Source organism: Galeopterus variegatus, unplaced genomic scaffold (assembly GCF_000696425.1).
Source record: "Galeopterus variegatus unplaced genomic scaffold, G_variegatus-3.0.2 Scaffold4712, whole genome shotgun sequence".
NCBI classification, from domain to species: domain Eukaryota; kingdom Metazoa; phylum Chordata; class Mammalia; order Dermoptera; family Cynocephalidae; genus Galeopterus; species Galeopterus variegatus.
The window spans coordinates 61,516-86,462 of record NW_007730823.1 but is presented as its reverse complement, the minus strand read 5'-3'; the positions used below and the strand labels follow the sequence as shown (position 1 = coordinate 86,462).

The following is a 24,947-nucleotide window of genomic DNA, read 5'->3' as shown; positions in this document are numbered from 1 at the left end:
CACACCTCGCTCAGCCAGTGAGCGGGAACCGGTCTGCATGTGGGATCCGAACCCTCGGCGGGAGCACCACCGCGCTCCCAAGCGGCGCACTGTAGCAGTGCGCCACCGGGCCGGCCCTGAGAAACCATATTGAAGGGGAAAAATCAAGTCTCAAAAGCACACATATAGTACAATATCTTTTTGTAAATTTGAACTAAAATTTGCTCATGAAATTTAGTACTAATGGGCAATGAATACATGTATGTATGTAAATGTTTTTGAAAAGAATCAGAGGGATACAGGCCAAACTCTTGATAGTGGTCACCTAGGAAGAATGGAAAGGGAAGGGAATGAATGAGAGGTGGGTGGGGGTTAAAAGGGGGACTCAGCTTTTTAAAAATTTTTAAAATTTTTTTTTTTGGGGGGGACCAGTAAGGGGATCGCAACCCTTGGCGTGGTGTTAGGGAAGGGAATGAATGAGAGGTGGGTGGGGGTTAAAAGGGGGACTCAGCTTTTTAAAAATTAAAAAAAAATTTTTTTTTGGGGGGGACCAGTAAGGGGATCGCAACCCTTGGCGTGGTGTCGCCCGCACCACGCTCAGCCAGAGAGCACACCGGCCATCCCTATATAGGATCCGAACCCGCGGCCTCAGCACTCCCAGTGCCGCACTCTCCACAGTGAGCCACAGGATCAGCCCGGGACTCAGCTTTTTACATAAACATCCATTTCTCTTAAAAAGAAAAGACTGTAAGTAAATATAGAAAGATACTGATTAATTCTGAATTGTGGTATATGGATATCTTGTCTTATTTTTGTACTTTTCTGTATTTTTAACATTTCTCAAAACTGAATGGAGGTGAGAATGGGAAGGCTGTACCTGTAGAAATCATATTATAATAGATTCATTCCCAATCAAATACTAAACTTTTTATAGAAAATATTTCTAAAATTTTATCAACATGTGGATGGACTTGTTCTCTATGTAATCTGAAATTATCTATTTTATTAAAATTTTAAATTACAGCATAAACAAAAATAAAATAAAATTTTAAAATCCTGATAATGATGTCCACTTAGAGAGGGCTTAGGCAATGGAAGCCTCAGAGGAAAAGGCTGGAGCTCCATCACATCTAACTTGTAATGGCTTCAGGAAGAAGGCACAGGGGAGGACAGGGGTGGGGTGCCCACTAATGCTCTGGAGCACAGGCCAGAGTCAGAGCTGCAGCTTCAGCCCCCACCCAGCCCCCCTTACCGTGTCTCCAATCTTCAGTCCCACACAAGACTTGAGGCCTGGGATGACCTCATTGTTAAGGCAGGTGGCATTGAAGGATAGAGACAACTCCTCAGGGAGGTCACGTACTTCCAGCTCTACTTTAGAGCGGATTTTCTGAGCAGAAAAGGGCAAAAGAGGATACAGAAATGAGCTGAAAGGAAATGGGCAAGAGCCAATTCCATCCCAAGCAAAATCTACCAGGTGGTTCTGGACTCACCCTGGCAGTGCCAAATGCTGAGGTTTGCCTGAAGCTGCTGGAGCACCTCTAGGAGCCAGTCTCCTGCCCAGGAACAAATTCCCTCTTTCTGTCCCCACAGTGTGTAGGTGAGCCTGGGTAAAACCTAAACCAGCTACACTCTCCTGCAGGCCTCAACAATGTGCAAAAGGAGAGTGCCAATACTGGTTACCCTGCGTAGGAGCACTTTCTATCCAATATTTAGTCAACCTCAGCATGGCTCAGCTCCTTTCTCCTCTGCTGATGGAGCCCAGCTCTCCCTCACTCTGCCTCCCACAACTTCAGGGTCCTGCTCATCTCCATCTAATCACCATCCCCACCCCCACCCTCAGGCTGGCCATTGCCTGGCATCTTGGAGAACAAGAGGAAAGCAGTGTGGCTGCATGGTGGACTGGCAGCCAGGACTCCCAGACCTGATCTGCATAAGCTAAGTGAGGTGGACTCTCGGCAGGCACATCCCCAGCACAAGACACTTACCCCATAAGCATCAACAATGAGCTGGAGCACATTGCTGGAATCAGTGGACAGAACCCCCACTGTGGTCCCTGGGATGAGTTCACTGTAGTTCTAGAAAGGAAGACAAAGATGTCTAGAGCTTATCAAAGGAAAGTGGTAGTCTCCAAAAGCCTTCCCTAAATCAGATTGAGGGTCTTAAAATGAGGATTAGGAAGGCATGGGTATTTTACTTGCCACTGCCAGGAATACATCTAGCAGTTTTTCAGCCCTGAGCAAAACTGTAGGAAACCTCTTACACTCCTTCCCCCACTGAATTACCTTCCCTCCACTACTGCAAACATCAACACACCCCTCCTGGTGGGTTCAGGTTGGAGGAGAAAGGCTAGAGAGGAATCTTTAGCTCCTGGGGCGTAGGCTGAAGGAGGGTCTTTCCTGGTTGGGGACCATGGGCAATGCTAGCCTGGGCTGGCTCCTTGGGCCAGTTCCACACATCGCAGGGCCCACTCCCGGAAGCCCCAAAGGGATAGTTACCTGGTAGAGACTGACTACATTTTCAGTCACTGCGAATATCAAATTGATATTTTTCTGGGATAGCTTCTCAGTCATCAGTCCCAGAGAGGGATAATCCTGGAAAAGGGGAAGATACAGAAGTGAATGAAGTCTCACATATGTCCCTGGATTCTAAGCCTTTGAAGTTGGCTGATTTGGTCTGTGGCCCAGACAGTGATGGTGCTTAAACTTTTTTACCCATGGGCAAAGTGAGGCGAGAAGGGTAAGAAGCCGCACAAATCTAGTTGTGAACTTCAGGGAAAATGAAGAGGTGCCAGCCAGTGGTGTCAAAACTAAGCAGCTCTTTCCTCCTACTCAGTTTCAATGCACGAATACCACGTGCAGCTTCCATGGGCCAGGCACTGGGCTAGACCTCGTTGTTTTAGAGATACTGAAAAATGCCTTGGCCTGGCCCTCATGAGACTCCACTGCATAGTCTCAGCTTTTCTTTCCAAACATCACTCACCTGTCTCCCTCTTGCACTCAGTACTGATCTGGCCCACTCTTCCTCTCACCTGGAGTGGCCTTAGTTTTGGTAATGTTCCTCCTTCCTCAGGACCCAGCTCAAGTCCCACCTCCTCCAGGAGGCACTCCTGACCACCCAGCACAAGATGGGCTTTCCTGTTTGAATACCCGCAGCCCTTAGTGACTACACTGCCCAGTTAGCACTAATCATGCATCTAGTATTATTAGTAAACACATATCTCCTTTCTCCTCAAGTAAGCCAAAAACTTAAGGATCTTACAAACACAAAAGGACATTACATAGTCTCTTTATCTCCCTCAGCCCCTGGACCAGTGCCTTGCATAGATTAGGTGTCAAAGGTTGCTGTTTTGCCCATTGCCTGATAGTGATCAACTTGGATATGGCTGACACCAAGGGACTCAAGTGACAGTGGGGGAGGTGGTGAATTGTGAACATGTTATGGGAGCCTAGATCTTGCAGTGAGCTTACGAGATCATCCAGCTCAGTCTCCACCCTTTACACAGGTGTATCTTTAAGCCACCTATTCCAGGGAGTTCCTATATTGTCTTTAAGAGATGAAGAGCTCACACCTCCTTCCAGATACCTAGAGTATCAGCAATCTGAGCGTCAACACACTTCCCTTATGGCTTACAGCAATGGCTCCTGTTTCAATTTAAATTCCTTTCCTCTTGTTTAACCTTCTACAGCCATGTAAAACAACTTATAAGAAGTCTTCTCATATACCAGCTAAATCATCCTTTAGCCTTTTTTCCTTCAAGCTTAATTATTCTGAGCCCTTTAACCTTTCCTCATAGGACCTGCTATCCATGCTTTTGATGATCTTTGTCTCTTTTTCCTCTATCTTCCAACAACCACAAGTGAGCATGGTATTCCAAGAAGGGGCTAATCAGTGCAGAGTAGAAGGGAAGGGCTGCTTTCCAGCTGGACCTGTGAAAGTCCTCTGTGACCATTATTGATGCTGTGCTGCTGCTGCTGGTGACAGTGGGCATGTCATAACACCGACCAGTCAGGGCCATCTCTAATGTTGTACAGGCGGTACCCTGGATGAGGGTGTCTAGTTGGCAAGGGGCAGGGGCAGGCTGAAACCAAGCCCTGCCCCCTGCCCAGAAGATGGGCTGCCATTTTCATATTCACATAAGGACTCTACCTCAGCAGCCCTGGCCATAGGGAACGGGGAATCTACGTGGTATCAGAGATCTCACCATGGAAGTGGAGGCAGAGTAATAGTTGTCACTGCCAACATGACACTGCCCATCATTGGGCTGGACAATGCCTGCCAGCCTTCCATCCAGTGCTATATGAGTCTTGGCATCAGTTAAACCCACAACAACCCAGACAGTTCAGACTCCTAACTCCTCAAATTACCTGAGATGTCACATCAACCTCACCTCCAGCTAGCCTAGAAGATAAGAGACTGAGCTGTGAAACCAGACTGCCTGGGTTCAAATCCCAGCTCCCCGTTTACTATTCATGGGACCTTTGGCAAGCCTCTGTAAACCTAATCTGAAAATGGGAACATCATAGCACAGGTCTCATAAGAGTTGTGAGTCTTAAGTGAGTTAGTACATGCAAAGCACTTAGAGTAGAGCAAGGCTCAAGTTGTTGCTATCAGCTTATACGTAACACTACTCCAAGGTAACAATAAAGCAAAAGTCCATCAATAAGCTAAGGTTCCTGAACCATCAATAAACTGATAGATCAGGCCGGACCGGAGCATTTCTGTCCCCAGCCTAATAGTCTGTTTAATTGATAGCTGATGTCTTTACAAGAAAACCTTACAACCCAGACAGAAGTTTAAAAGCCACATCATCTAACTTTGAAAACTAAAAAGTGAATTCACATCTTGTCAGGCTCAGTAACCATATTTTAAATTATTATAATACATGGATTTGCATAGTCTCCACCAGTTAAATAAATAAGCCTCTCAGTTATAAGCCAAAACGTCAGAGACGCAATACATAAAGGGTTCAATAAATGCCACCTCCACTCTTTTATATTCCTCTAGGAGTTAATTTTTTACGTTTTAACCCTGCAGGATGCATGCCCTTGATGAGGAAGGCAATAATGACAACTATGGAATCCATCCTTCTGAAATCATGACTCTTGTTCACTTCTCTGTAAATTTCTCTCTACTTTTGACCTCATTTCCTCCCATTCTCTCTTACCTCTGATGTATTTGTGACCAAGGCTAAGAAGCTGATGAATTTTCTTTCTGGGTCTCCAAACAACCTTGTGCTCAACTGACACGTACTCCAGATCAACAGGCTAAGCCCATTTGCTAGACAGGAAGACCAAGGCAGACAGGAGCTATGGTTTGGCCAGAAGGCAGCCAACAAAGCCATGCGAGAGCTAGAACTGGGAACCAGGAATTTGACCTGCCAGGGGCAAAGGAAAGGGGTGTTTCCCAGGCTTCTGGAAGAGGGACTTACTCAAAGCAAGGGTTTTTGAGGGCTTCTGGTGGGGAGATGTACATGTATGGTGACACAGGCTTATCCACAAAGGCCCCGAAGCCAATCCACAGGTTACTGGTGAGCTTGCGCATCTGGGAGGCCAGCTTGGTACCCAGGTTCTGGATGCTCCACAGATCATCTTTCATAGAATAAGACAGGTCCATCAAGTAGTAGATGTCCACAGGGTAATCCTCCACCTGTCGCACTTGGATGGAGAAATTCTTCGAATCATCTGGAATGGAGAGGATATTAGTTTTTCTCCTCTTCTCCCTCTTAAAACTGAAATAAGTGGATTTGGACACAGTTGAGACTAAGTAAACTGCTTGATCAAACCAAACTTGAAAGCCCTGGTGCCCTCTCATCTGGAATGGAGAGGATATTAGTTTTTCTCCTCTTCTCCCTCTTAAAACTGAAATAAGTAGATTTGGACACAGTTGAGACTAAGTAAACTGCTTGATCAAACCAAACTTGAAAGCCCTGGTGCCCTTTCTCCACTCACAATTCTATTCCTCTTCCAATCTCTTGACCCCCCTATTTTTCTTTTTTCAAGATGGCACTTTATTTAATCATCTCCTTACATCAAATTGTGTCTAGAAAACACGTTACCATGTGGTGTGTCAACATCACAGGTCCCTGGGTCAGTCTGGCATGCAGCATACCCTCTAACATGGCACGGACTTCCCGAGCATGGCACGCTGTCACAGGACAAGGGGCCACAGGTCTCCTAACCCCTGCAGACGGGTCCCACGAGACAGGAGGTGGGACCAGGGCTTGGGTCCTCAGAGGGTGATGCAGCACCTGAGGGGCTCCTCAGGGAAGGCAAAGCTCCAGGAATCCAGCCTCACAGTTGCGTGCCAGATGGGAGGAGCTCACCCAACACCTGCCCGCAGCCCACGCTGCTGTCACAAAAGCACTTAGACAATTTCCACTTTGACTTCTTATATGTCAAATGGTCCAGAAATATTACTTTGAGCTGTTATAGAAACAAGGACTTGATGGTCTTGATAGATAAAAATACTATTTCTACCAAAAAAAAAAAGGTGTTTACACATGAACCGGACAGGGGCTCTCGGGTGAAGCTGGCCCTGGAACCCACTGTGGGAACCACTGCCCGGAGGCTATTTTCAAGTATTACACAGTGCCCTTCATTTTTAAAAAGACACTGTGATATTCCAAAATGACTCTGGAAGCCACCTGCCAATTTCCTGAATCCCTATGTAAGAAGTGGGCATTTAGGTGGATTGCAGGAGGAAACACTGAATTCCCCTGTTGAGAATTCCAGTTTCATTTTCAACAGGTGTAGACATCCCAGCTCCTGGAAAGGAGCCGCACAAAGGTGGAGAGCTCAGGCTGTGGGCAGTTATAAAATGGGCGCAGCTGAAACACATCCACCTTTTTAAAAACCTTATCACACAAAACTATTTCTGGATCCACCATTTCTCACACCTGCAGGTGGACACTAATTTCAGCTGCCGTAAATAAAGTTCAGTACAGTAAAAACAAACACGTGATGAGGGGGAGAAAGCCTGTACCAGACTGTGGCAGACATTAAAACCGAAACAGGCACCTGTCAAAGTCCCGCAACTCCCAGGGGCAGGCCGGCTCTCCAGGCGATGCTTGACCCTCCTATTTTTAACCCCTTCTTTTCTATTCTAAAATTTTCCACCTTCTCTAAATCCCCATCTATCTAATCCTCTGGGTCCCAAGTGTCTTCCACCCTGAGTGACAGAGGTTTGAGCAGTTATTATACTTCAGACTCTGTAAAAGACAGGATCTGTGTCCTATCTTTCTCTCAATCCCATAGCACCCATTAGCACATGCCTCACACATAGTAGGTCTCTCTTAAATTCTTCCTGATTTAATTGGAAAGTCAAAAATCAACGCTTCAAAAAGTCCGTCGCTGAGCCTAATCCTTCCTCCCTCTGAAGGCCTTCTTTCCCTATTTTGCCAGCCTCCAAGCCCCTGCCCCAATCCACCATGGAAAAGGGACTGACAAATTGCTTTCTCATCTCGTATCTCATTTGCACCTCAACGCAAAGCTATAAGCTAGGTAAAACAGCCGCTGGGGGAAAGAAGAAACAAACACTTTCTGAGCACCTACTATATCAGAAGGGTTACGTAACTTGCCCAAGGTCAAACAGCTAATACATGCTAGAGTCAAGATCCAAATTCAGCTCTTCTGACTCAAGTCGCAACACCTTCCATTTTCTTCCACTGTCCTGCCCACACCTCCCCCCACATCCTTCCCTTCCCACCCCATCTCCATTCTGAGCTAATGCTCCAAGATTTCTAGCTCAGACTTTCACCTTGTACCCTATGCCCACCTGTCCCAGGTCTTTCCCTTCGATGAGTCCCATCCCTACCTGGCCGTAGCCGGAGTGCAATCCTCTGGGGACTGACTTGAGTCACCTGGGAGCTGTCTCCAGAGCCCTTGTCGCTGAGGGGCCTGGCTTCCAGTACTTGAGCCTCACTGATCGGGAACTCGATGGACTCCAGAGCACAGTTATCCTTCAGCAGGTTCTCCTTCAGGTTACAGCGGGGCGAGCCCAGAGGCAGGGACTGTAAGATAGGACCCCAGGGGGAAGCCCTGCGATCAGAGCTAGGGTGGCTCTCTGCCTCCTGCAGGCCCTGCCACCTCCCAATGCCTTCCAGCTTACCCAGCACTCAGAGCTAAACCAGGATAAATGAACTGGTGTGGTCCTTCCTAGGACAATCCCTAGGACCACTGTACAGAAACAGGAAACTGAAGTATCAGAAAGGCTGAGTGAGTCCCTGTCCATGGATTGATAGCTAGGAAGGGGGCCTGTATAGCAAGATGCCTGTTAGACCAGCATTTTTCAGACTGTGAAATACGACTCATTTGTGGGTCAATTTAGTGGGTTTTAACCATCATTTTATTAAATAAAATGCAATAGAACAGAATAAAAGATATTCAAGTGTATAAATAGTAAAAATAAGTGTGGTTTGTGAAATTTATGTATTGGGGAGTGGGGGTATAATATGCATAATAAGTAATGATATACAACATGTTTCTGTAGGTCAGGGTCGAAACAGTTTGGAAGCCACTATGTTAGACACTGGCTAGGCTGTGAGATCCGGAAAGACAGGGACTGTGTGTGGCTGATTCCCTCTCTATTCCAAGCACCCAACCCAGGACTTACACAAAGATGACAGATGGAAGGCAGCATGGGAGGTGGTAAAGTGTAAGGGCTAAGAGCACAGGAGTAGATAGGCCAAGACTAAATCTCAGCATTGCCACTTCTAACTGGTTACTGCGGTGAGTCACTTAAATTCTCCAAGCCTAGTTTTCTCAACAGTAATACGAGGATAATAAAAATCCCTCCCTTGGTACTTAGAGTCGTCAAAATCAGAGACAGAAAGTAGAATGGTGGTTACCAGGAGTTGGGGAGAGGGAGAAATGGGGAATTGTTGTTTAATGGTGTATTAGTCCATTTCTGTTACTTATAACAAAATACCTGGAACTGGGTAATTTATAAGAAAATGAAATTTATTGCTTACAGTTTCTGAGGCTGGGAAGTCCAAAGTCCATCTGGTGGTGGTAACAGTGACCCAGGGGTCTCACATTGCAAGATGGTGGAAGCAGAGAGACAGACAGACTCTCTCCTCTCTCCTTTTGGAGCTCTCAGAACCACACCCGACCACCATGTTTAATCCATCCACTACTGCATGGTCCTACAGTCCAATCACCTCTTCGAGACCCCATCTTTCAATTACCATAATGGGATTTCCCACCCTCTTAATAGTCACAGTGGGGGCTAAGTTTCTTTCTTTTTTTTTTTTCAAAGATGACCGGTAAGGGAATCTTAACCCTTGACTTGGTGTTGTCAGCACCACACTCTCCCACGTGAGCTAACAGGCCATCCCTATATAGGGATCCGAACCCACAGCCTTGGTGCTATCAGCACCACACTCTCCCAAGTGAGCCACGGGCTGGCCCCTGCTAAGTTTCTAATACATAAAAATTGGGGGACACAACTCAAGCGTCAGTGAGTTTTGGGGGGACATAATTCAATCCAGTACAAATGGGTTCAGAGTTTCAGTTGTACCAGATGAAAAGAGTTCTGGAGGTGGATGGTGGTGATGGTTTCACAACATTATGAATGTATCTAGTACCACTGAACTGTACACTGACAAACAGTTAAGATGATAAATTCTATGTTACGTGTATTTTACCACAATAAACATTACTAAGTAACAACAACAACAATAATAATAATAGCCCCTCCCTCACAGGGATGTCACCAGAGGCTAAATAAGACGGTGCATGTAAAGCGTATAGCACAGTGCCTGGTGTGGGGTAAGAGGTTGTTGGAGAGAGAACGAAACTAACACCATCTTGTGCCCCACCCACAGTGCTGACTCCTGTTTAACCACATCCTTTGTTTCACTGACCAGTTATAGATTAACCTTAGGGCAAACATAGGTTTCAGTGACTAGCAGGTGGCATCAGCAATCTGTGTACTGACATCACAAGACCCCCGCCTCAAAGATCAAAAGACACCTGGTGAATGATGTTATCAACTTATTTTTCTTAACATGTTTTTTTGAAGTTATTTTTAGTAACAGAGCTTTTGCTGTATAAACTTTGCCTAACCTCAGAAAGCTAGAGCTCTCATCCGCTGTAGACATGATTCTTCTGTAGACATCTGATTCTTCGCTGCATGCAACTTTCCTGAGGTAAGGTACCCCTGTAATAAACATCACTGTATCCCTTATGGACCTGCCTGCTTCCTTCTTCAGTCTCAAAGTACCTTCTCAGTGCAGAGGGTGTTATACTCTAACTCCCTCCCTACGTAGTGCTCAATAAGTGTTAGTGCTTACTATAAGATGCTTGATAAACAGCTCCTAGACAAATTGATCATGAATGAACTCCACAAGCTTAGAAAAGTGCCATAGTGGCAGGCACCTGACCAAAGCCTATCCTACCACTTCCGCTTCCTCCTTCACCCTGGACGAAGAACAAACTGAGCACCCTTCCAGAAACCCTGGCATGTATCCCACAGCTCTCTGAAGTTCTGTGTGAGCTTACACCTGAGCATTGAATGGGAGACATGTCGTACTGGAAAGAACACTGGAAATCAAGAAACAGGTTCAATCCTATGTCTGCCACTAACTAGCCATGTAACCTCAGATAAGTCACTTTAAGTCACAGTTTCCCCACCTGTTTGATAAGAAGATTAGATGACATGGTATTTTAGCCCCTTCCTGCTCTGACATTCAGCAAATTTAGCCAGCACTGTGTGGACGCATGTCCATAACGGGTCCTTGCCGGGCTGAGGGGATTGGCCAGAAAGCTGGAAAACCCCTCCCTGGGTCCATTTCACAATGTCTAGGACTTCAGGCTCTTCCCTCACCCCCACCTCTACCCACCCCCCTTACAATCACTTCCAAAAGTCAGCTGGATAACCTATACCAATATCCCGGAACAATCAAAGTTAACAATTACTGAGCACTTAATGCATGTCAGGCACTGTGATGAGCACTTTCCATGGATGAATGCAATCCTCACTACAGTTCTGTGATGCCGGAACTATGATTATTTTACAAGTGAAGAACCTAAGGCTTAGAAGATTGCAAATGAAAGACCCAATCTTACAGGTAAGGAATCTGAGACTTGGAGAAGTTAAGTAACTTGCCCAAAGTTGCAGGGCTAGGAAGTGGCAGAATTGAGATGCCAACTAGATAGTCTGAATGTAATTATCCTCATAAAATAAGTTTTATTGCATTCTGTATGAGTGAGAGTCAAGGCAGAGAAGCAGGAGTATGGAAGGGACAGCCTAGGAAGAGCCACACCAGAGAATGCCCCAGGTAGGGAACAGGATGCGGGATGAAGATGTGAAAGGTGCGTAGAAGGATGGATAAGTCCTGCTCCTTAGCCCCCTCGTGTCACCTAGGAGCCATACTGCCAGGAGAGGGACTGGACCACCAGGAGCCATCCACACTCAAAAACTCGGTAACCCAAAACCCTTCCCCATGCTTGAAGTGTCTCCCTTTCTCGCCTGTCCAGTCCCCCTCCGACAGGCTGAAGAGCTCCCCCATGTGGAAGGGAATGTGAGCAACACCAGCAGCATGAGGACCACCTTGGCCCAAGCAACAAGGGAAAAGAGCTTCCTTCTTCCTCTTTCAGCAGGTCTGAGGGTAGAGAAATGGCCTCAGCAATGGGAACGTGTAGATAAGACTCAACCTTCCTGGCCACAAATATTCCAACAGGGACATTGTAGACCCTCCATGACACTGAGGGAGATGACAATCTCCTCCCCCACACCCAGCTCTGGCTGAGGACAGAATGGCAGCAGGGAGACCTCATGGGCACTCCGGAGTTTGTGCCCAGACTCCTCCAGTGGTCGCTGCCCATCTCTCCCACCCCTCAGGAAGCAATCTCTTTCTTGCTCAAAAACCCCTAACCTCATCTCTGATTCCAGCTGCCTACAAAGCCCCATGGAGAAAACCTTCCATAAAAGGCAATGATTGGATAAAACGAGATGCAGTGAGGAGCTGATCCTTTCCAGGACAAGACAGATGCCGAAGGAGAGAGCAGGAAGGGGAGACCAGAAAACTGAATGTCAGCAGCAAGACCATCAGGTGTCTTCAGGCTGCGTCAGTGAAGGGACAGAATGTTTTGGAGGGGCTTTCCTGACTCCCACTTTTTAATGTGACAGTCCTAATTAGAACAGGATTTGAAGTGCTAAGACACACTGACAGTCCTTACAGTTTGTTATGAATTTCCTCAGAAAAATTAAACACTGAAAAACAAAAGCAGCTCCTTCCCTCCCTCTGTGGTCACTGACATCAGAGGTCAGGAACACAATGGCCAAGCTCTCCCCGAGAGCCTCCTGTCCCAGAAGATACCAAGGCAGTGACCTCGACACCCCTGGGCAACACTCCCTTTCTCAGTAACCTGGATTGAGAAGGTGAAAGGAGGGTCTCCAGGATCCTCAGAGAGAAAGCTAGAAGGAGGGTAGATAGTAACGTTCTAGCTCCCTGTGAAACTGGACATTACACAAAAAGTGCAAAATTAGCCAAGGCCCACAGGAAGATCCCAAGCACAGTGTTGAAGGTGAAAGGAGGGTCTCCAGGATCCTCAGAGAGAAAGCTAGAAGGAGGGTAGATAGTAAAGTTCTAGCTCCCTGTGAAACTGGACATTACACAAAAAGTGCAAAATTAGCCAAGGCCCACAGGAAGATCCCAAGCACAGTGTTGGGAGGCTCCAGCCACGTTCTGAGTGAGCTTGCTGAATCACCTCTTTCCTGGGACAGTGATATGTGCTGTGAGTACCATTGTCCATTAATCCATTTTGGAAACTGGGAAAGTACAGCATGAATAATTGTCATTATCCTGCTATCTCACAGGGTTGGGCAAGGGATAAAACACAACTGAGAGTGTGAAGCGCTTTCAAAATATAAAAATCTCAAGATACATTAAATATACTCAAATCCTGTTAGATATGGCATAGACAAATAAATGCAACAGTTACCACTTTAACCCCTACTGTTACTCTTTTCTTGGAGGGCAGAAGTCCATATGCCCTAGGACTTTTTTTTTTTAACCCCAGAGAGCCACCAAAACATCTCCAATACAAATAAATTAACACTGTTGTCTTTATTTACTCATCCAGTGAGGACAAAAAATTGCCTGGACACTCAGAGAGAGACGTACAGAAAGGACAGAAAGAGGGAGGAGAGGAAAAGGAAAGTTTGTATAGTTGCTGGTGTACACACCTCACTGTTTACAGGAAGAACACTCAAATCATACTTTTTTTTTTCACAATATCAAATTGGAGCAAAACTCTCAAGGTAGACATTTGTCCTCCAGATTAAAAATAAGCAGAAACGGGCTGGCCTGGTGGCGCACTCGGTAGAGTGTGGCGCTTGGGAGTGTGGTGGCGCTCCCGCCGAGGGTTCGGATCCCATATAGAGACCAGTCCGCTCACTGGTTGAGCGCCGTGCGGGAGCGACACCGAGGGTTGCGATCCTGTTGCCGGTCGCGGTACGGGCTCGACACCGAGGGTTGCGATCCCGTTACCGGTCACGAAAAAAGACAAAAAGGAAAAAAAAAAAAAAAGCAGAAAGGGGCCGGCCCGGTGGCGCACTGGATGGTGCGCCGCTTGGGAAGCGCGGCGGCGCTCCCGCCCGAGGGTTCGGATCCCATATAGAGACCAGTCCGCTCACTGGTTGAGCGCCGTGCGGGAGCGACACCGAGGGTTGCGATCCCGTTACCGGTCACGAAAAAAGACAAAAAGGAAAAAAAAAAAAAAAGCAGAAAGAACAAGCAGCAGAGAATTGAGAACAAAATTATGTTAGTGACTAAAAAGAAACATCAGTAGTGGCCTAAACCTTTCCATCGCAGAAAAGGAAACAGGAAGGAAGTTCTATTGGAGCCTTCCTCTACTTTGTCAGATCCAAACCCACCCTTTCTTCTTTCATACCTGGATATCAGACTAAGTATGAGCTGGTCTACCTTCCAGTGTGCACTCAGGCCTATAAAACACTGCCTAGTATTTCCCTCCAACTTATGGTTGCCAAATTTAGCAAATATTTGGGACATACTTATACTAAAAATTTTTTGTTTAATTCAAATTTAAGTGGTGTTCTGCATATATCTAGCAACCTTAACTCCACCTCCACCCACCTTGACCCTTCGATTAGCAGTGTTTATCAAACATTCTGATGCAGTAGGTCCAGGGTCCGTTCTGGGAACCTTCATCTTTAACAAGCACCACAGGTGATACCCACCACCAAATGAGTCTGGAAGGTTCCAGTCTCCAACGTGGTGCCACCGAGGCTGAGACCATAACTTGAATCTCTGTGAGAAGCTGGCCTCTTTGCTAGACATACAGACCAGAACAGCATGCCACTCCAACCCGGGTCAGTATCCAACCCTCCAAGAACACGCCCTATGCAGATGGGCCCAAAACTCCACGCTCATCTACGTTGGCTATGTTTTCCTGTTACGCAGCCAAGCGCTCACTACACACACCCAGAGCTGCTGTCCTCCAGGACCAAGGGAAAGCTGAGCCCAACCAGTTGTTTTTCCAGGCACTGCCAGTGTTGCCTGAAGCAGCCAAGACAGGGGAGGCAGAGCACGGAGGGCTCTCCAGAGTTGATAATTCAACAAATCACGTACAAAATGGACCAGATGGTTTGCCTCTAGTTTTTTAAGCCAATGGCCAAGGCACTTGCAGCAGTTAAACTTGGTCTGTGCAGAGGAAGCCCTGCTCCCTCAGGAAAAAAATAGCAGTCATGTTCAGGTAACAGCTGGGGATTCCCACCCCACACCCCCTGGTTGAAACATTTGCCCCACGCTGGGCTCCTCCATCCTCTCTCCTCTCCCCACCTCCCTCTTGCTTCATGTTAGTTGTGGTCATTCACTAAACCCCTGGCCTCCCCTACTTTCCTGTTTATGTTCCATTCTCCTGGGGAATATCTCACTGGACTTCCTACCTCCCCTCACTCATTGTCTTTGGTCCTAGCTGTGCCCATTTCTTCAATGAACTCAACCCCCATTCCTAGGCTGGTCCTACATCATGCTGTGATCCTAGCCTACACTCTCCCCCCAGCCTCCCACAGACTGCCCCAGCGGACAAGATGCACCAAGTCACCCATAAATACTCTACATTTGCATCTCAGAAATCACGTGACCTAAAAGCTTTGATCAGACCTCAGCCCACCTCAACTACAAGATCAAGAGAGTTGAAAAATGGTTGGGGGAGGGAAGAGGGCAGGACAGACCCCTTCAGAGACTCAATTTTCTTTTCCCCCAGAATTTTTGGGCCAGAGTTGCCTGCCTTTTCTCTTGCTTGGGTTGAAAAGGAAGGAAGGAGGAGGGGAAGTGTCTTTTGAGAGATGTTAAGTCTTCTGCCCTTGCTCCACCTCTGCTCCAGCAGGGCTCAGGTCATGCAACCCAGATGAGACGCCCTCCCTCCCCTCCAGCTCTCCCTTCTTCCAGGATTCAATTGCAGAAGTCTTGTGAAAGAAGCTTAATAATATCATGAGGGTAACCAAAGAAAGGAGGACATGGCAAATGAGAAGGGAGGAGGCTACATCACACTTGAGCAGCCAGCTCAGCCCAGAGGGGAAGAGAACCTGCGGGGGTGGAGAAGGACTCACCCATCTCCCCCCTCTTACCCCCACCCCCACTCCCAGCCCCTGGGAATGTTTCATTTGCTAATTGAAGTCAGTGTGGCCCAGATGTTGGGCAGCTGCCTCTGGAAGCAGTTCCAGTGCTGAACAGCATGGAGGCCACAGCAGCATGTTGAGGGGGCCTCTGCTGTTCTGGCAGCCCACTGTCCAAGGATAAACATAGCCTCCCAGCTCCCACTCCTCCCCCCAGCCTGCCAGGGAGGTTGCCTTTTTAGGAAACCCAGCGAATCAGGAAGAGAAGCAGACAGAGAAAATGAGGGGCTGGGTTGGAGCAGTCAGAAAACTGTAGAGATCAGGGACTTGCTATGTGACAGAGAAGACACCTCAAGTAGTTGAACAACAGCCAGGCCAGGAGCTCAGGCTCAGATGCTGTAATCACTGGGAATCTCTCCAGCCACAGTCACTGCTCCCCCCCACCCCCCACCCCCAGCTCTTGCCAGCTCCAAATTTCCACCCCTGCCACAAGCAAAGCCATTCCCTCAGACATACTCATTCCCCAGGGCCTTAGACAAAACAAAGCTTGCCTAGACACAGCTAACCCTTTCCTGTCACCTTCCCATCCTCACCAAATGGGCCCAGCTCCTTCCCTCATTGACACCTAGGAGAGGGAAGCAAGGAAGGAAAGAAGAGAAAAGAGAGAGGAAAAGGTAAAGCCGTGGGGCCCGATCGTCAGCAAGAAGGGAAGAGAAAAGATTCTCTGACTAAATATCCCACACACAAGTGCCAGATTCCTCCTCTATTTGCCATTTTGAAATTCTGGAAAAAGAAGTAAGCCAGGACCCCTCTGTACCTAAAACCCTCCCTGCCTCTCCTTTTGAGGCCTGAGGACCACCTCCCCGGGATGTTCCAGCTCAACAAAAAGCAAGCGAAATGTGGTGAAGGGTGGCAATGGTTGTGGTGAGACCAGGAGGCCCATCCAAACCGGCTCGGGCCAGGGGCCATGTGGCATACTCTGGATGGCACTCCCAGCCATCCCCATCACAGCTCTTCACCATCCACCAGCAGGAAGGATTCGCCCGAGTTTTGCCCAGAACAGACAACAGGTTTGTGTATTTAGGGCAGAGGAGATAACCCCAAGGGTCTGCTCCTACACAAAAGCAGCTAAGTCTGGGGAAGAATCAAGGCCAGGTGTCTGCTCCTTACCTCGTCTGAGCACCAGGCACACACGGGACTCACAGCCAGACACTGCTGGCAGGAGCTCACACCTCGGGTGGTGCAGATGTTGGGCCCTGCAACAGACAGACAAAGGCATGAGCACCTGATTTGGCTCATTGAAGGAACCAGCCTGCCCCATCCTTCCCAATTTTCCCCCATGCCCAGGTTTTCAGCTGTCAGCTGCACAAAACACACCCTAGGCACACACGTTTACCATACACAGGCTATTGGTAAGATCAGGAGAAACTCATCAAGCCCTTAGTCGATGAGGCCACAGTGATGGCAAGTGACGGGGCCAGGCTGAGCCATGGACCCAAGTGCCAGATCATAACTGATGGAAAGGCTTTAATTAACAACTGGTTTGACACCTACATTGTGCAAATGAAAACATGAGGCCCAGAGAAATGGCAATGTGTCCTCTCTTCAGTTATTCTAGTGATATTCACGGCCACTACACAGGGGATCCAAGGCCCGATCTGCTAACATTAACACAAAGCCTAAATATAGTGGGGACAGGAGGAAGGAGAGGTGACTTCAGTCGCAGTGTTCCATCTTCTCAAGCTTCCCAATACATACAATCATCCCTCAGTATCCATGAGGGATTGGTTCAGGACCTCCCTCAGATACCAAAATCTACCAATGCTTAAGTCCCTAATAGAAAATGGCATAGTATTTGCATAACCTATGCACACCTTCCCATATACTTTAAGTCATCTTTAGATTACTTATAATACCCAATACCATGTAAATAGTTGTTATACTGTATAGTCTGGGAAACAATGATAAGACAAAAAAGTTTGTACACGTTCAATACAGCCACAATTTTTTTTTTTCCTTTTTGTCTTTTTTCGTGTCCGGCAACAGATCGCAACCCTCAGTGTCGCACCCGTACCGGACCGGGACCGGCAACGGGATCGCAACCCTCGGCGTTGCGCCCGCACCTCGCTCAGCCAGTGAGCGGGAACCGGTCTGTATGTGGGATCCGAACCCTTGGTGGGAGCGCCGCCGCGCTTCCCAAGCGGCGCACTGTAGCAGTGCGCCACCGGGCCGGCCCACAGCCACAATTTTTAAAAAAATATTTTTGATCTGAGATTGGTTAATTCCATGGATTGTGGAACCCGCTGATAGGGAGGGCCAACTGTATATCTTAGAATCCAAGCATAAAATGCTCCAGTGAAAACTGCAAAAATGTTAGAAAAGGCTGACTGATATAAATTGGAAGAACAAAGGGCCAGCCCATGGCTCACGTGGGAGAACATGGTGCTGACAACACCAAGTCAAGGGTTAAGATCCCCTTACCAGTCATCTTTAAAAATAAATAAATAAATAAATAAATAAATAAAATTGGAAGAATGTGGAATTTTGGAGCTGGAAGGACTGTGTTTGAATTCTGAAAAAACCTGGGGCTTCCAGGACATGCTTCGAGGATTCCACATATGATCTAGTATTTGGGGGAGAACAATGGAAATTTAAATTGTCTAACTTCAAAGCCCTTTCCCAACTCTAAAATTCTACAAGTGAGATGCCACTGTAAGCCCATGAGTAACCTCCAGGGCTCCACCCTCTGACTTGACTACCCGGGCATGTGAGTGCAAGGACTGTGGAGTGGGAATTACAGCTTTGTTTCCAGGCCTAATGCTAAAGCATCAAGGTCACCTCTGAGGTGGGGCAGCCCTCAACCATGCAATATCCAAAATGGAAGAAAAGTAGCCAGTCTTCCAAGAGCTGCCAGATTCAAAATACCTGAATGTTCCGAACCAACAATGCAACCCAGTTGCTCTGTCCCCAGGCAGACGTGGTCATGGCCCCTCTTTACTGATCTGTCAGGAAAGCTCTGAAAAAAGTAGCCAGTCTTCCAAGAGCTGCCAGATTCAAAATACCTGAATGTTCCGAACCAACAAGGCAACCCAGTTGCTCTGTCCCCAGGCAGACGTGGTCATGGCCCCTCTTTACTGATCTGTCAGGAGAGCTCTGACCCCCTCTTTACTGATCTGTCAGGAAAGCTCTGAAAGGAGCACAGCCTGAACTACTTTAGGTATCTCCCTTCCTTTTGGGGGTTTCCATGGGAATCGGCATCCTGGGGTTAATTCTGGACATAAATGCTATCAATTTTCACTAGGGGAGGAGAAGCAAAATGAAACCATGGGAAGAGTTAGAAAAGAGGACTGTGGGAGGTGTGGATGCTGTCAAATTAGTTTTGAAACTTTTCCCCAGTTTATCCATTTATCCATCTATTCATTCTCAATTTAACATTCCTGATGAGTCATTTTATTCATCTATTCATTCTCCATTTATCCATCTATTTATTACCAAATTAGCATTTCCCCATGAGTCCTTGGCTTGTAGCCACAATAGAAAGCTTTGCCAGATGCTAAATAAATAACAGCAGGACCCTCCCAGTGAACAGGTGGTCCCTGAGCCCAGAGGATGAGGATTTGCTCTTTAGGAAGTCATGCCTGGAGAGTCATAGTCACCCAGTTCCCTTCATCCCCTCTTTTTAATGAATAACAGGTTGATTTCGTGAGAACCAGTGATCCCCCTCATAATACCCCCCAACCAAGTCCTGCCACCAGGCAGGTTCCCTGGTATGCAGTGGTTGAAAGTGACTGACTCATCAGTCTCTGTGCTGGGTCCATGCTGATTCAATGAGCTGCACTCCAAGGCCACGCCTCCCTGTTGAACATGTGGAAGGAGTTTGGGCCTGTGTTCCGAGTCATTCATAAGGCCTGCATTCCTGCTCAGCCTCTGAGGCCCAGACTCAGCCCTGCTGGAGAAGTGGGGATCTTCACCATAATGTCATTGAAAAGAATGAACAACTCCTACTGCCCCTTTCCACTGACAGTTCAGCCAGACCAGGGAAACAAGGTGAATTGGCCCTTGTCCTCACAGGGTGGTTGTTAAGGATGAAGTGAACCAATCCCTGTAAAGCTCTGAGCACAAGAGCTGGCACACAGAAAGTACTCCGTAAACGGTGCTGCTGCTGCTGCTACTATAGTTGCTGTTGGTTTCATGGTTGCTGTTTTTACCCTGAGTCTCAAGCGGTTTAAGGCAGGTGAATGTTTTACTTTTTTTTTTTTTCCATCAAAGACACCCGTCGACAGAGCACTGAACAAGAAGTGGTGGGAGCGTGGAGCCAGAAAGTATCAGGCTAGGGTAAAATGATCAATTGTCAGCTCCGGCTTCTAAATGGAGTTAGGAATATCAGTGTCCAAAAATCCAATCTAGGAGGATGGCCAAGAAGAGAAGGCCAACTAGAAAAGAAAGACAGAGACAGCCAAGAAGTTTGCCTGGAAAGTAGAAGTAGAAGGCTGTGGCTTGGCACATCATGCTGATTCACAGAACCAGAAGAGAGACAAACGGTGGGGAAAATGGAGAAAAAAAGGAAACAAGGAAGAGAGCGGGATCCAGTGGGAGTCAATGCGTCAGTGGGGGCTATTTTGAGGACACGTTGTCCAATGAAACAAGATGTTAGAATTCAGGAGTGGGCCACTCTAACGAGGTCAGGGGACTTGAGGAGAGAGCTACATCATAGTGAGAGGTGTTTAGCAAGAAGGGAGGACGATCTGTACCACAAGCACTATAGACACCTCTCTACTGTCTGCCAGAGAGGAATTCAGACCTGGGTGCACAGCCCTGCCACTGTGACCTTTGACTGGCCACTTTCCAAGTAGGTCCATGGGGACACCCATGGCTCAGGTGGTGCCTGATCTTCTATTACAGTCACCTGGCTGGGTGTGTCATCAAAGAAGAAAACATCTCATGCTAACTGCCCTATGGATGTGCAAGTGGTTTCTCTATAGCAAATTGCTAAGAAAGCTTATTTTGTTTTTCCTCCTTCATTAGATGTAGCAGCAGCTCAGTAGCCCAAGGAAGGGGAAGTTCAAGGTAATACACATTTCTGTGTTCTGAGCAAAAACGTCCAATAAGCAGTAGAGAATCCAAACTACCCAATTTCATCAACTCTAAGACTGTGGATGTAGGATATATCCTGATTTCAGAAATTTAAAAATGTTTTTTAAAAACTGTATCAGAGCCAAAAAATATGGTATTTAACACTGGAAGGCATTTGTGTTTAATTTGCCTCCACCAATATTAAAATGTGTTATGGGTTGAACTGTGTCTCTCAAGAGGACATTGTGAACTCCTAACTCCCAGTACCTGTGATTATAACCCTTATATGGAAACAGGTTCTTTGCAGATGTAATCAAGATGAGGTCATTCGGGTGGCCCTAATCCAATATAGCTGATGTCCTTATAAGAAGAGGAAAACACCACATAAAGAGAGAGACACGCAGGGAGAACCTCATGTTATGACAGAGGCAGAGACTGCAGTGATGCCACTGGAAGCCAGAGAACACCAAGGACTGCTGGCAATCACCAGAAGCTAGGGAGAAGCAGGGAAGGCTTCTTCCCAAAGCCTCACAGGGAGTGTGGCCCTGCTGATGCCCTGACTTCAGATTTCTAGCCTCCAGAGAAAATAAATTTCTGTTGTTTCAAGCCACCTAAGTTTTTGGTACTTCGTTACAGCAGTCTGAAGAAACTAACAAAATGGACTTGCATTTCCATGGCATATATGACAAGATTTTGAGGAACACTGCCCTAAAATACTTCACATAATCAAAAAAACCCCAACATAATAGAAAGAGAAATATCTCATGTCCTCACTCATAAGTGGGAGGGAGAGAAAAGGAAGGAAAGCAGGAAGGAAGGAAGGAAAGAGAAAGACAAGAAAGACAGATAGAAAGAAGGAAAGAAGGAAGGAAGAAAGAATGAATCACAATAATACAGTGAACTTTCAAAAAAAAAGAGAACAGAACTGTGATTATTAGAGGTGGGAACATGGGAGGGGCAGCTAGCAAGAAATTAGCTAAGGGTCACAGACTGATTAAGTTTTGTACACAAAACTTAATGAGTACCCTAATTATCCTGATTTGATCACCACATGTGTATACATGCATTGATATTCAAATCTGTCGCTTACAAATATATATAATCAATTATGTTTCAATAAAAATAAATAAATAAAAACAAATAAAATTTAGTAAAAGTCAAAAGAAAAAAAAAGCCAGCCTAGAATGAAAACTTTGCTATGTTTACTCCACATATGGATATGGTTGGAAAAGTGGTTATTTCAGCTTTATACTTTCCCACCAATATATATCAACAGCGTCAGCAATTCATTTACTCAACACGTACTCACTGAGCACCTACCTGTGCCAGGCACTCTCCTAGGCACTGAGACACACTGATGAATTAAACAAAGCTCCTGCTCTTGTGAAGCTTAAATTTTAGTGAGGAAGATGATAAAAACACAGTAAAAAATTACAATTTTAAACAGTGGCAAAAGCTTTAAAAAAATAAAGCAGGAAAAATAAATAGCAAGGCATGGGGGGCGGGGAGTCTCCTCTAGAGAATGTGGTCAAGAAAGGTATGAGGAGTTGCTGTTTCAAAGTGATGCTAAGGAGAAAGTCGTGGGACAATCTAGGGGATGAGCATTCCAGAAAGAACCTGAGACCAGAGCTAGATGGACTTCAGCCTGTTAAAGCTATAGCAGGCGGAGAGGAGGCTGGAGAAGCAGTCAGGGGCCAGAACACTAGGAAGCTACAGGTGGGAAGCCACTGGAGGAATCTGAGCAGAGGTGAACCAAAAAGATCACCCTGGCCACCGAATGGAGGAGAGACTACAGTAGAGAAGCAAGAAGGGAAAGAGACCAAGTAGGAAGCTATTAAAGTAATCCATGCAACAGATGGCAGTGATTTGGATTTGGATGGTAGTGATGCCAATTGTGTCGTCAGACTCTAGAAAGATTCTGAGGGCTTGCTGATGGATGGCATGTGAGGCATGAGGGAAAGACAGGAAGGATTTTGGCCTGAACAAGTGAATCCCCTTTGGACAAAATTCAAATGTTTTGACCACTGGCCATACCCTTTCACTGACCTTTCAGCCGGCCGGCCCTGCCCTTATAAGTGAAGCCAGATCGTGCCTAGTTATCATCTCCAACTGGGTGAATTAGGTAGCCATGTGCTGAAGCCTGCATAAAGCCCACCCTTGGAAACAGTCCCATCTCCCATATGGATGTGGTCTAAAATCAACAACCAGCCCCTGGGAAACTTGGTGAGGTAAGGGCAGTAAAACAACAGACAAAGTAGATATGGTAGGGACAGCACGCAGACCAGCAGAGACCTCAGGTCTAAAGCCACCTTTGCCATTCCACTGGCCGTATGACCACACCCCTTCATCTCTCTGGTGCTCTCTCTAAAGCCCAGTGGCTCTTTGATTCTATGTCACATCCCTTTTTAAGAATTCAAACTGCTTCCTAGTATTAACAGGTCTGGTAACCCAGCCACATCAGCCAAGCACTGGTGACCTCAAAAGGCTGTTTCCTTTCCCCCATGCTCCCAAAGACCATATGGGCATAATACTTACCTTATGAGTTGTTAGGATTAAATGAGATAGCATATGTGAAAGAACCATCTATAGCATATGCTCAGAAAGTGTTCGTTCCCTTCCTCCTTCCCTTCACTCCAGGCACTTCCTGCACCAGGAATGCTTATCCCCCTCCCCTCAACCTCAGGGTGAGAGGGCCCTTTGTCTCTGACAGGATATAGTGAAGAAATCACTCGGTCAGGAGAGAGCAGCCTCCAGGACTAGACCCCACCAATGCCACTAAACTAGTTTGGTGATCTTGGGCAAGTCACTTCACCCCTCAACCTCAGGGTGAGAGGGCCCTTTGTCTCTGACAGGATATAGTGAAGAAATCACTCAGTCAGGAGAGAGCAGCCTCCAGGACTAGACCCCACCAATGCCACTAAACTAGTTTGGTGATCTTGGGCAAGTCACTTCACCTCTCAGGAATCCCCTTTTTACTCTTCCATAAAAGCAAATGGTGCTGGATTAGAAGATCTTCAAGGTGCTGCCAGCCCTGGAAGTAGGCACAGTCATGTGTCACTTCATGACAGGGATACGTTCTGAGATACGATCATTAGGTGATTTCATCAATGTGCAGACATCATAGAGTGTATTGACAGAAATCTAGACTTGATATAGCCATTATAATTTTTATTTTTTGGCAGCTGTCCAGTATGGGGATCCAAACCCTTGACCTTGGTGTTATCAGCACCGTGCTCTAAGCAACTGAGCTAACCGACCAGCCCCATTAAAACCTTATGAGACCACCATCGTATATGTGGTCCTTCATTGACCAGAACATCGTTATATGGCACATGACTGTACTCTTCCAGCCAGAAAGTATCAACAGGGCAACTAATACTCTAAGAGGCCTAGCATCCCAGGGCCCAAGACCCTTCGAACAATGCACAAGTGGCCTTTTCTTCCTAATGGCCTAACTGATATTTTATTCAAACACTGTATCTCGGAGTTCTAGAAAACTTTGTTAGCACCAGCTCCACCTCCCATCTGACTCATTCAGTGTACAGAAGAGGCAGGCCTGTACCAAGCACTGTTTAAGGCCTAACCCCGTGTGCCCTGTAGGTGACCTCCCTGACATCCAGCTTTCCAGTTCTGCTGTCTTCCTCCCCCAGCTCACATCTTGTGGGTGTGGACAGCAGGCAGCAGTGCTGTCACCAGTCCTTACTGCCAGCACATAGGAAGGCAAATTGGTTCAATCATTTTGGAGGACAATTTGGCAACACCTATTAACATTTAAAATTTTCATGTCCTTTGACTCAGCAACTTTAGTTCAAGAAATTTAGCCTGTAGACACACTTGTACAAAGGTACATAATAAATGAATAAGGATACCCCTGTAGCTTTACTTGTAGCAGCAAATAATTGGGAATGACCCCAATGTCTGCAAACAGGGAACTGATTAATTAAATTCTGGCTCATCCGTATAACAGTATGTCTTCCGCCTAGAATCATAGCTGTTGGGATAAATAATAGAAAGTCATAAATCAACATAAAAAGATGCACAGGGTATATTATTAAGTGGCAGTGATCCCATTGTGGATGATTCTATTTGAGAAATAACAATAATGATAAATAATTATATATGTTGACATATACGTAAGGGAAGAAAACTCTGGAGTAACAGTCAATGTGGTTATCTTTAAGGACCAGACTTTCTACATTATTCTATTTCTGTACTGCCTGACTTTTTTTTTTTTTTTTTTTTTTTCAAAGTGAAATTCTTTTTTTTTTTTTTTTCCTTTTTGTCTTTTTTACTGACTGGTAACAGGATCGCAA

The 24,947-nt window shown here is 46.4% G+C and overlaps 1 protein-coding gene across 1 annotated transcript in view; it reads right to left on the bottom strand.

Annotated features, from left to right (window-relative positions):
• Nucleotides 1-24,947, bottom strand: part of ITGB3 (integrin, beta 3 (platelet glycoprotein IIIa, antigen CD61)) — a 105,940-nt gene that overhangs the window by 28,978 nt on the left and 52,015 nt on the right. The window contains exons 3-6 of the mRNA XM_008588180.1: nucleotides 16,958-16,967; nucleotides 16,732-16,846; nucleotides 7,792-7,987; nucleotides 5,408-5,660 (exon numbers count right to left, since the gene is read on the bottom strand). Of these exons, the coding sequence (XP_008586402.1) occupies nucleotides 5,408-5,660; nucleotides 7,792-7,987; nucleotides 16,732-16,846; nucleotides 16,958-16,967 (574 nt within the window). The remainder of the gene's footprint in view (nucleotides 1-5,407; nucleotides 5,661-7,791; nucleotides 7,988-16,731; nucleotides 16,847-16,957; nucleotides 16,968-24,947) is intronic.